Source organism: Lepisma saccharinum, chromosome 3 (genome assembly GCF_977018435.1).
Source record: "Lepisma saccharinum chromosome 3, izLepSacc3.1, whole genome shotgun sequence".
NCBI lineage: Eukaryota > Metazoa > Arthropoda > Insecta > Zygentoma > Lepismatidae > Lepisma > Lepisma saccharinum.
Genome location: NC_139231.1, coordinates 85,974,976 through 85,988,327, shown reverse-complemented (window position 1 = coordinate 85,988,327; position 13,352 = coordinate 85,974,976). Strand labels below are relative to the sequence as shown.

The following is a 13,352-nucleotide window of genomic DNA, read 5'->3' as shown; positions in this document are numbered from 1 at the left end:
GTCCGTCCACAAAACCCTGTTCCACTGCCAAAATATCCATCCCCGGTACGTTTGTGCCCACCGTAGTTGATTGCCTTTGTTCGACATGGAAAGGAAGGGTTTACGTTTCGCCTTGTACACTCGGTAACCGCATCGCTGTAGGTAACGGCGAATGGTTCTGGTTGACACTTCAATGTGAAAGCGTTCTCGAGTCCACAGTCGTAATTCGGCCACAGAAACATGATTGTTGGTCTGGATATAGCACCTAAATATCCGTAGGTCACGCACGCTCAGCAGGCGTTTTGGACCGGGAGCCTTACCTGGCTCTGTAGTACCCGTATTTTGGTGGTGTTTGATGATGCAGTGGACGGTTGACTTGGGTAAGTTCAGTTGGCGCCCTATTTCCCGTTCACTGAGTCCATCCCGTTGCAACTCCCCCACTCTTCTCCTCACGGTGTTGTCAGTAGGTTTGCCCCTGGCCATGGTGATGATGCACTGCGGTTCCTCGGTGCACAGCACGCGCTTATATACGGCGGACTCCCTTATCGTGTCCGTGACGTCATGCTTCCGTCGAATGTGTCACTATCTGGAATTTTCCGTATGGGTCTGGTGCCTGGTCGAAGTTCAATGTCACACGTATAGTTCCCCGTTTTCGTTCTTTACGTGACCTTGGGTGCAACATGCTGGGATCACGATTCTTGCCTGCTCACACGCCTCCTCTTACACACATGCGTCACTTCTGCGGGTCACCCATTCCACCGCCTATGCCTCTGTGCATTTAATCACGTATTCCTTTCTGGTTGAACTTCATTGTCACCAAGGTTGTATAACAATGGCTAATACACAGTCTTGTAGCTTACAGTTTGCTGATCATTTTGGTTTTTGTTCCACATTGATAGGATAATTTGGGACTGAGATATTTCAGATTCGGTAACCCCTTACGACACCACCAAATGGCGGATCTTTGAAAACAAATATGGCTGCCACTCAAAACCTACAGCCACTAAATTTAAAATAATTACTGTTTTCAACTAACAACATGGTACAGTAACTGCACAGAGAAAATTAGTTTTTTAAAAAATTGTCGAGCGGCATGGATTGGACCACTTGACATGGATTGTCCCAGTGATTAAAAAGACACTAACATTTAGCCTGGTTGGTAACCCAAGGACACTTGTTCGAATCATGTCTCCAAGAAAGCTACAAATCCTACTTTTGTATCACTGTGTTATTTAATGGTTAGCAGATTTGAGATCTTGATAAAGGCAATGCATGTTGTGACAGTGCTCATCGAGTTGTTTGTTTGTCTACTTATTAGCAAACAAAATGTAAATTTATACATATTAGGTGTTTAAATGAAACTCTTGGTCCGCAGCTAAGAAGAAAATATAGTGCGTAGTTTACATCTTTTCTTGTTTTTTTATATTAATACTCTTCCTTTTCCTTGCGATGGGGTATTTTTAGAGCCATGCTTTATATCCTAGGCTGAAGAATTAAAGCATTTTTTAGTAATGTTCATCCCCACATCTTGTGACGTGTTAAGGCTACCATACTTTCTGAGTGGGAAATACAAATGTAGTTTGGAACACTGTCAGAACAAAACATATAAGAGGTGATACAAAAATACAAATATGAAGGAGGGGTTTGGGATCTAGGAGGGGAGTAAAATTATGCTGTTGTTCCTCTACTTTCTTGGTATAATCTACATCATTCATTCTTTTGTTCTTCACTGTTAAGTTGCTGCTGCAAACAATCCACAAACTATGAAGAAATGAAGTTTTGACCATGGTAGCTCAGTCGTTAGGGCATGTGACTACCATGCGAGAGACCCGGGTTCAATCCCTGGTGGGTTAAAACCAGGATTTTTTTCCACCTGTTCAAGCTGCTCACGCACCCACCCATCATCATATAAAGTGGATATCTGGAGGAAATTCTGGAGGATCAAGGTGGCCAGGGCCGTGGTGCTGATCACATCACCCCCACCTTTGGCCGTGATCAAGAAAGTGTGTGTGGCAGGGTGGGGTTCCTGAGTTCGATTCCCGGTGGAGGCACATGGTGGATAGGACCCCACTTTAAACTGTAGGTCCAGTTCCGATTAGCCTTACTGTGCATAAAGTGGACTTAAAACACCAGATCAACCAACCAACCAAGAAAGTGTGGGGCCCTAACTCCACACTCCCTATTCCTTCATGGCGTGGTGCAAAGCACAGGGGAGCACTTTAGTTTACTTTACATCAGACTGGAATAAACTGTCAGATTACACTAAAGTTTTTCATTTTAAAGGAGGAAGTTTTTTGCCTGTTTCTGTGGCATTTTATATAAAGAAACACATTAATTTAATTTATAAAGAGAAAAACATGGCTGAAGGCATGTTTATAATATTATGGTATGCCAAGTTGCCGTTTTTTTTGTTGTTTTTTTTAAAAAAAAAGGAAGCTCCTTTTAAACTGTGACTACTGATGAACTCATTTTCATTTATTATCAGTACTGTCCTTTATTATATATATATATATTTTTTAACTTTTTTTGCTTCACTTATGAACTTTGCTAAAGGCTCCCTAATGATGTTCCATGCATAAAGCTAGATGAAGTGTCCACAAAGAGTGGAATTTGCATATCCTGGAGAATGTTGATGGTAAAAAAGTGCATTGATGAATGATGGGCAGGAGATTTCAAAATGAACCCTCAGAGATATATGAGAGGCTTTCAATAAAGATTTTCCCTTAACCCACTTAACAGTCATCATATGGCAATGAATGTGCACATGGATAAACACATGCATCTTTACATGTGACATATTGCGATTTTTAGCCTTGACATAATAACCGAGTTTGATTTAGGGCCGTAACGCTGTAGGAAGATATGAGAAAGTAGCCAATGTAGTACAGAGCAGTTATGACGAGTCTGTTCCCAAACAAGTTTTCCGGGAGATGACAATGGTGTATGGTGCAGAAACCCCATTCTGAGAGGTCATAAAGCACTGGCATAGCCAATTCAAATGTGGTCAGACATCAGTGGAAGTGGCTCCTATTCCAGTCAACTGTAGTTAGCCACTGATGGAAACACCTAAAGTAAGTTGAGGCTGCAATAATACAAGATTATCACGTAATCACTTGGGAACTAGCTGACAGAGTAAAGATTTGTGTGGGGTCTGGAAAAAAGCATCAAAGAACATCTGCGTAAGCAGAAGGTTTCAGCTCTTTCAGTTAGTCACACCTTTCTAGGAGGAGGACTGAGTCAGATACTCACTCAAACTTTTAGCCATGTACCAAGGAAAGACAAGAGAACTTCTTCACCAAACTAATTACACAGGATTCTGTGGGATTATCACTATGGCCCAGAAACTAAAGCACAGTGTAAGGAATAGAAGCACTATGAATCACCGCCACCCAAAAAGGCACATAAAAAATAAGAAAGAAAGATACTCTATGTGGTACTTCAGTATTATACGGACTACCTCATTTGTCTACGTGACGAGATTAGGTTCCATTAGCATAAATACAATGAAAAAAAAAAATATTTAGGTGGTATTTATGCTAATGGAAGCTAACCTAACAGGCCTAATGTAACCTCGTAAGCATTCCTCATCACATAGACAAATGAGGTAGTCTGTATAATACTAAAGTACCCTCTATGCTTTCCAACGGTGTCTGTTTCTTGTAAGTCAGTGCTCCTGTCCACACTGCAAATGTCTCCCAAAGGGAAGCATGCTTCCGTTGCTATGAAATTCAACGTCATCCTCTTTATTCTCCTGACCTTGTACCATCGAACTTCCTCTTTCCCTCCATGAAGTTATTTTTGAAAGGCATATGATGTCACACCAATTAATGAGGTGCTGCCTCAGCAGTCCCAACTTGCTGAGTTGTGTGAATCTGGGTGACAGTTATGTAGAAATGGACTAACAGGTGTGTGAACTTGCATGTCTCCCAGCCAATGGTAAGTGGGTCTTGGGAAATCTTTGTTAAATACCAATTATACAAGGCTTGGGTGTGGCATGTTTGATTATACATCATGGAAAACCGTGTTGACAGAGACATTTTAACCTGTAAAAGAACTCCACTACGTGGTGAAACTGTGATGCCTGAAGAGAGTTAGGTCCGCTATGAAGGGAACAGAAACTGTAATGAAATCTAAGTTAAGCCGCCTCATAAAAGAGCACGTGTGTATGCTCACAAAATGCTGCTGAATATCTAGCTGAAGAAAAATGTAAGCTGCTGGAAGAAGAAAAGAAGAAACAGGCCACAAAATATCTCTCAACAAACGAACTGAGAAATTAAGAAAAAAGGAAAGGAACCTAAAATAAAAGAGAAAGAAAAGTATGTGGAGGAGATGAGACTAAAAGCAAATCCTCAAAGACAAATTATCAAAGATTTAAATGACCAGAGTAAAAAAAAAATAATAATAATTCAGGCTGATAATTTGAAAAAAATAACCTGTAGAGGACACAAAGGATATACAGAAAAATAAAGGCAGGATTAAACAAAGCACCTTCATTCATTCATTCATTGTTTTCTGCCTAATTGGCAGGTTTTTCACTGCAATCTCCAGCTTTCCCTATTCTCCGCCTTATGCTTCGTAATAGCATACGACCCAGTTAATTTAATATCATCCATAAGCTGATATCTCTTTCTTCCACGGACTTTTCCTCCTTCAACCATTCCCTCCAAGGCATCCCTTAGCAGGCAGTTCCTTCTTAGACAGTGTCCTAACCAGTTTCTTTTCCTCTTGTTGATGGTCTCCAGTATAGATCTTTTTTCACCAACTCTTTTCAGTACGGCTTCGTTTCTTACCTTGTCCATCCATTTTACACGCTCCATTTTTTGCCATGTCCACATTTCAAAAGCTTCGAGTCGTTTCTCTTCATTTCTTCTCAACATCCAGGTTTCTGCACCATATAGTGCTACACTCCACACAAAACATTTCACTAATCTCTGCCTTAGACCTATGTCCATGGGTCCACAAAAACATTTTTTCTTCTATTGAAAGCTTCTTTTGCTATTGCGATTCTCATTTTCACTTCTTGGTTGCAGCTCATGTCACTGCTTGTAGTGCATCCGAGGTACTTGAAGCTATCCACTTGCTGGATTCTTTCACTGTTTGCTCTCACATTAATATTCCTTGGTTTCCGTCCTATAACCATTGCCTTTGTCTTCTTTACATTAATCCTCATCCCATACTGCTCACAGCTGCTGTTTAACTCTTCTAACATACTATTTATGGTTATTTCATCCTCAGCGAATAATGCCATGTCATCAGCAAATCTTATGCAGTTTATTCTTCTTCCTCCCAATTTGACACCTCCTGTTTCCTGGAAACAATTTTTCACTATATCTTCTAAATAGATATTAAACAAAGTAGGCGATAGGCAGCATCCTTGTCATACTCCTCTTCCAATTTCACAGCCTTCTGTCATTTCGTCTCCTGTTCTCACTTTAACTCGTTGATTCATATATAAGTTGCTTAGAAATCTCCTCTCTTTCCAATCTACCCGAATTTTCTTCAGAATTTCTGAGAGTTTAACCCAATTCACTCTATCAAAGGCTTTCTCCAGGTCTACAAATACTACAAACACCTCCTTTCCTTTCTCTAAATATCTTTCCCCAATGGTCCTCAGTAAACCAATTGCATCCCTTGTACCTCTCCCTTTCCTGAAACCAAACTGTTCTTCCTCTAACTCGCCACTGACCTTCGAGTATAGGCGTCTGTTCAGAATTCTTAGAAGAATTTTTGCCGAGTGATATATCAAGCTGATTGTCCTGTACTCAGAACATTTTCTGGCATTGCTTTTCTTCTGCAGAGGTACCAAAACAGTCTCCGTGAAATCTTGTGGCCAATCCCCTTTCTCATAGATTTCATTGCATAAGTGTAGTATTTCTCTTTTTCCATCTCCCAGACATTTGATAAGTTCAACAGGAATTTCATCAGTGCCCGTTGCTTTCCCATTCCTCATTTCTTTGAGTGTTTGCTCAAATTCTTCATTCAGGGTATAGTATCCTTTCTCATCATCAGGCACGTCGTCTTCATTTTCTACATTCAGACTGTCTGGGTGATTCTCTTTCTGGTAGAGCTCTTCAACGTACTTTCCCCACACATTCGATATTCCTTTTCTGTCTGTGATTTCACATCCTTCCTCGTCTTCTATCATCCACATTGTTTTCCATTTCTTCTTTTGGAAGCCCAAGCAGTTTACTTCACGATACATCAAGTCATACCTTCCTCTTTTTTCCAGTTCTTCAATTTCTTCACATTTTTGTTTCATCCATTGTTTTTTTGCCCTGTCAGTTTCTCTTCTTAGCTGGTTATTCAGTATCCTGTAATTATGTCTTCCCTCTTCTGTATTTACATTCTTCCATTTTCTCCGTTCCTCCATTTTTTCCAGCATACTTTCAGTAATCCATGGTTTCTTTGCACTTTTCCTTTCCCTGTAGCATATTGTTTCATCCACTGCCTTCTGTAAGCAGCTTTTTATTCCATCCCACATCTCATCCATGTTGTTACAACTAGCTTTAAACTTAGTAAACTTTCCTTGGAAATGTTCTGCAAATTTTTGTCTTTCTTCTTCTTCCCTTAGCTTCTCTAAGTGGGGTTTCTTGCTCACCTGGTTTTGTGTTATCTTCTTCAATGTAAGATTGATTTCTCCTATTAGCAAGATGTGGTCTGAATTAATGTCAGCTCCTGGCAATGTCTTCGCATTTTTCAAACAATTTCGAAATCTTTCTTGTACCAGTATGTAATCTATCTGGTATCTTTTGGAATATCTTGGACATATCCAGGTGTATCTCCTTCTCTTATGTTGCTGGAACAGTGTGTTTCCAACAATTAGGGAGTTTCTTTTACAGAAATTTACCAGGCTTTCCCCCCTCTCATTTCGCTCACCTAATCCATATCTTCCTACTGTACCTCCATCTACTACAGCATTCCAATCACCCATTACGATAATGCACGATCCCTTTCATCCTCTTTTATTTTTGTAAAGTTTAAGTATACAGGTAGGGTTTGTTTTGCAATAAAAGCCCTAAGAAAGGATAAGGAATTATTAAATAGTAGTTTTGTGTCTTTGAAATATAGCTGTTAATTATTGTTTGTGAAGCTATGAAATTTGAAATGTATTTGTGTAACTTTTTTCAATATTAACCAACTTACATATTATATTATTGTCTCTCTTTGATACTTGTATGTGGTGTTGTACTTGTTTTTATTTGGGGGGGGGGGAAGGATGTTCATTTGAAACATTAATCGGCTTGAACTTTTTAAATTAAATGTATGCTATTTACATGTATTTTATATTCCTATGTCAATGTACAGGGTGTATTAGAAGTCCCTTACCACCCCTTGTAAAATCCACAGTGATGTATTTTCATGGAATTTGATATGGGCGATACAGAATAGTCCTAGGGGGGCACCTTTTGGAGTATGTCACGGGGACGGCCGCCATCTGGGTTCCGCCATCTTGAATTCAACTTTTTTATTTAAAATAATAGGTGGGTCATGTGATAAATGACCATAGGCTAGAATTTCGTCAGGATGTCAAATCTGAAATCAGATTTCATGTAACTTCATTTGGTGAAAAGTTATTGGCAACTAAAGGTGATGTTTACCTGTTTGTTGCAGGTGCACATGCCGTTAACAACTGAGGAACGCATCCAGATCGTCAAACTAGGGTGGGAGAAGTGCCCGTGCAATGGCTGCCAATTTCAACCTGCATCGTCCAACACGTCACCCTGTGTCACATTTTGCAGTGGCACAGTTATTAAGCAAATTCGAGGAGACTGGCACGGTCTTGTACAGACCGCGTAGTGGACGACCGCGGAGAGTCACAGATGAAGCAACAGCTACGGCAGTGCTGGCCTCCTTCTCGAGGTCATCACAGCGGAGCACACGTATAGCAATTCAATGTGCTATGAGTCACAGTTCAGTGTACCGGTTGCTACAGAAACACAAGTGGCATCCATATAAGGTGCAAATGCAGCAACACCTCTCCAAGTCCGATCCAGATCGGCAGATACTCCATTCCGATAAAGTGAACTTCTACGTAAATGGGGAGGTGAATAGGCAAAACATGCGCTATTGGTCGCATGACAACCTTTCAAGGACAGATCCCTCCAAAATGACCGGTGCAGGCAAAATTATGGTGTGGGCAGGCATATGGGGAACACAGATAATTGGTCCTTTTTTCATTCAAGGAAATTTAAATACGGAACGATACCTGGGGATGCTACAGGAACTGATACTGCCAGCTCTGATGTCGGAAGATGGTACATTTCCCAGGTTTTTTCAACAAGATGCCTCCCCATTATGGCATCCAGGTGCGTCAGTACCTGGATGAACAATTTCCTGGGGCATGGATTGGTCAATGTGGGCCAGTTGAATGGCCTGCCTGATCACCAGACCTAACTCCAATGGACTTTACCTTTAGGGACACGTTAAGGATATGGTGTATGGTGTGAAAATTCGTGATCTTCATCATCTGGAGCAACGGATCATGGTTGCCTTAGATCAAATTTCAACAGATACCTTGATCGGTGTCCACAGACATTGGAAGAAGCGTCTGGACACATGCATTGCCCAGCACGGACAACATGTGGAACACATTCTCTAACAGGTGAACATCACTTTCAGTTGTCAATAACTTTTCACCAAATGAAGTTACATGAAATCTGATTTCAGATTTGACATCCTGACGAAATTCTAGCCTATGGTCATGTTCACATGACCCACCTATCATTTTAAATAAAAAAGTTGAAGTGAAGGTAGAACCAAGATGGTGGCCGTCTCCGTGACATAGTACTCCAAAAGGTGTCCCCCTATGCCTATTTTGTATTGCCCATATGAAATTCCATGAAAATACATCACTGCGGATTTTACAAGGGGTGGTAAGGGACTTCTGATACACCCTGTATATTATTTTATGTACATTTAATTATAAGTGTAGAAAATATTTTTTGTTAAATGTAAAAAAGAATTAAAACTGTCGCAGGAAGGGAATGCCCATTTGGCCTACATTTTTTAAAAAATGTTTAAAACCGATTTAATCTGAAAACAGGCACTTTTAATCCATAAAAAATGTGTTGATCCCAAATTTCCAATGTGGCTCTGCCTCTGTTCCCTTCTGGCCAGAGGTTCAGTATATACCACTGGTACTTCTCGGATGCTATAAAAGAAAAATAATTAAAACTGCACCTGGATACACTGAAATTGGAACATTACACACCCCAACTAAATTGGTACATACATATGATGGATGCATCATCCTGTCTTACTTATTATATGTTCTTTCTGAACATTCATACGTCATCACGATAAGGTATGATTCTCAGTTTCTGTCCTTTTTGGTAGCAACAGTATCTTTAATCTTCAGTTTTTGTTTTGACATTTTCCCTGTGGATTTAGTGGATATTATTACATCTTGAATGACTACTATGAAATCTTTTGTTGTTTAGTATAACAGACCTGATCATAGCCATCAATTTTTAAATTTCACAGTCCTCCCTGTCATTATTATTGTTGTTCAGAGGGAGTTGCCTTGAAGCAAAATCCACAAACATATTTCGGGATGGATCCCCTCATACTAATCAAGTTTTACAAATAATAACAATACATTTTATTGTTAATGATGAGCATATTATTATAGCTAATATTTTTATTATTAGTTACGGAAATTATTATCACCGTGATTACATGAAAAAGTAAAAAAAGATGGCATGAAAAATAAAGATACAACAACATACATTTATTATCTAGCTTATTTCTAGTTAGACCATGAAAATTTCTATGAAAAGGCAATTCTGCAAAGGAAAATAATATTAAAATAAATAGAAAAATGCAAGAATTATAACATAACAAAACAGTTATTTGCAACAGGTAAAGACTTAAGAATCTATTAATATGTATTATTTTTCGAAGCCATTGTCAATACAAGAAAACGGATTCATCCCAGTTGAATCCTATCTTCATGTAAGTTCAATGTAAATAGGCATACATTTCATACATCAAACAACACACAAGTAAAGTAAGAAGTAAGTAAAGTGCTCCCCTGTGCTTTGCACCATACCATGAAGGTGTATAGGGGGTGTGGGGTTAGGGACCCACACTTTCTTGGTCTCGGCCGAGCTGGGGGTGTTGTGATCAGCACCATGCCCCTGGCCGACTTTACCCCCTAGAGTTTCCTCCAGGTACCTACTATATACAATGCTGGGTGGGCACCAGAGCTGCTTGAACAGGTAGAAAATGTCCCAGTTCTCCACCGCCTGGGATCGAACCCAGGTCTCTCGCATGGTAGTCAGACGCCCTAACAACTGAGCTACTGCAGCTTCAACACACAAGTATTTAGCTAATTTAAGTTTAGTGTTGAAACATCCATTTTAATTTTATTAATCAAAGAGGTGAACACCATCCTGCATCCTTTCTAAAGGCATCGTTGGTTATCTTGTAACAAGGTGCATGGAGTAATTATACTGAAATCTTTCTTGCAGCTGCCTTTTGGTGCACCCCCTGTGCTCCCTGATGTCAAGAAGCAGCTAAAAAACTTCCTTCTGTGTCCAGACCATTTACCAATCCATGACCATGAGCAGGCTCAGAAGTATTGGCCAAGACAACCAACTTATACTTCATTGTACCATGTGGATCTTTGTCCGCTGGCAACCACCTTGAAGGTTAGTGAATGATATTGCTTGTTAACTTTTGATATATCAGAGTATACCAGTATGTGTGGTTGTTAACAACAGAATATCAAATAATGCATAAATGTGTCTTGATAATATTCTTATAGGCATCGAATATCTATGTGCAAAATTATCAAAATCTGTAACCAGTTTTTACATCTCAAATTTGAGGTCTGCCTTTTGTATGCTGGATGATGAAAATGTTTCGAAGTTTTGAAATGGATGTGAATTAATGTTTAATGTTTAAAAGCTTAAAAGCTGAAACGTGACCCCACAAGCAGACACAATACAGCCATCCGCCGAGCCATAGATAACTGTGCCCTCCTTCAAGATAGTGAAAAGAAGAAACTAAGGAACACCCACCCCAGCCTTCCCTGTGCATATGGCATACCAAAAACTCACAAACCAGGAACCCCCTTGAGAATCATAGTGGCCGGCTTCAGTCAACCAAGTGTCCACCTAACCAAATGGCTCCTCCAGAAACTGACCACCCACAATGACAAACTCACCTACTGCCTAAAAAACAGCCTCGAGGCAAAAGAATTTGTCACCTCTTTTGTCAAAGCCGACAACTGCAAACTAGCCAGCATAGACGTAGTGGACATGTACTCCTCCATCCCGATCAGCCTTGCACTTGACTCCACCAGAACTTGGCTACTCAGCAATAACACGCCTCCATTTGTAACTGATGAAATCTGCAACCTTCTACAAGCCTGCCTCACCCACAACTATTTCCAGTTCGAGGACAGTTTCTTCCACCAGACAGGGGGCCTAGCGATGGGCAACCCCCTTTCTGCACCCCTATCCAACATAGTGCTGCATGTGGCCGAGAAGTCAATTCTCACCCAACCAGAGTTTGCTCATATAAGATACAAAAGATATGCCGATGACACCATAGTCATTTACAAACAGGAAGAGGACCTAACCCTTCTCCTAACTGCCCGCAATAACATACATCCCAACATAAACTTCACTGTTGAAAGGGAACAAAATGGCCGCCTCAACTTTCTCGACCTCAGCATCCGACGACTCCAAGACAAGTTCGTCACATCCGTATACAGGAAACCAGGTTCGGGCACCCAGTATATCCATGCAAAATCCAACCACCCACCAAAACAGAAAGCTGGAGTATGGATGAACTTTTACAGAAGAGCCTTCACACACAGCTGCACAGAAGATGACCTGCAAGATGAAATAGCGTGCGTAACGGAAATAGGCCTAAACAACGGTTACACCGAGCGCCAACTATCCATGTGGTCCGCAAAAACAGAAACCCAGTTCAGACATCCAAGAAACAGAGATAACCCGAACCAAAATCCTAAACCCAAATGGATCGCCTTTCCATACCACCCCACCACATCTGGAAAATTTGCCAAGGCCCTCAAACCCTTCAACATCCGAGTAGCACACAAACCCATATCCCAAATCGGAAGAGTACTACCCAACTTCAAGAGATACTACCTACCCAAACTTGCATCCCCCGGTGTCTACAAGACCACATGCCAATGCCACAACACCTACATTGGCAGAACCATCCGCACCATCCAAGAACGGATTAACGAACATGTAAAAGATTCCAAAAACGACACACCTAAATCAGGCCTCTCCCAACACCTCCACTCCACTAACCACACCATCTCCTCCATATCCATACTTCACCCAACCGGCTCTGTCATAGAAAACACCATCAAAGAAACCCATGCTATCATCCAGCAGAAACCAGCACTAAACCTGGACAATGGACAAGCACACCCAACTTGGCACCCTGTCCTCAGAAAGATCCCCGACCTGAAAAAGAAAAGATGCTATGCACATACTCGACCCCCCTCCAGCCACGCAGGGAACAGGAACGGCACATTACCGAGCAACACGGCCCAGCCCCCCAACCCCCAACTGACAACGCCACCGGACAACAGGAAGCAGACGACACAAACCAAGATGCACGCGCCAGTGCTGCCGAACGGGAAAAATCGCAACCACCGCCGCCCGGGAACAAACAATGTACTGACGCCGTACCCTTTTGTGAATGAAGACAGTGGATCTTCGAAATTAATAGGATTGAACCATTAAATTGTGCAACGTGGAATTACGAAATCTTTTAAATTTCACGTAAGTAAGTGAACTTACATAACCTACTCATGCAAGTATTCCCCAAGGGAAAAATTAAAAAGGGATAGAATGTGTAAAGAAAACTGATGTTAATTTTGTATCTGTAAATAAAGAAATGTATATGCCAAATGACAAAGTAAAACGTCAGAATTGCACATTATACCAAATGTTTTAGGGATAGCAGCAATAGTTCATTACTTAGGCAATAGTTGACAAATGGTGAATGTGGAACTTCCACATATGGGAAAGAAAATTAATTCTGCAAGAAATATGTAGTAAATATTCTTTACACCTTAGTAGCATGTGCCCATTAAAATGTAGCAAATTCATATGATGTACAGTTGAACCTCGATTTTATGTTTTTCAGAGCACCAAGTTGAAATAACTTAAAATACTGGAAAATGGAAAATCGAGGAAAATGCTGTAACATTTTGCTCCTTTGGGACCATGATGATTGAATGTATAATGCAGGAAAATGTAAAAATCTATGAATGTAAAATCAGGGTTCCACTGTATAGAGCAGACATGTGCATAATGATGAGGTTAGCATCAGGCATATATCATCTGTTAAAAAGTTTTTTAAAATTTTCCTATGAACCATTG

At 40.5% G+C, this 13,352-nt stretch overlaps 1 protein-coding gene across 2 annotated transcripts in view; it reads left to right on the top strand.

Annotated features, from left to right (window-relative positions):
* tst (superkiller complex helicase subunit twister) overlaps positions 1-13,352 on the top strand; it is an 89,446-nt gene that overhangs the window by 11,299 nt on the left and 64,795 nt on the right. For both annotated transcript variants that reach the window (XM_083118954.1, XM_083118955.1), the window contains exon 3: positions 10,452-10,631. In XM_083118954.1, the coding sequence (XP_082975080.1) occupies positions 10,452-10,631 (180 nt within the window). The remainder of the gene's footprint in view (positions 1-10,451; positions 10,632-13,352) is intronic.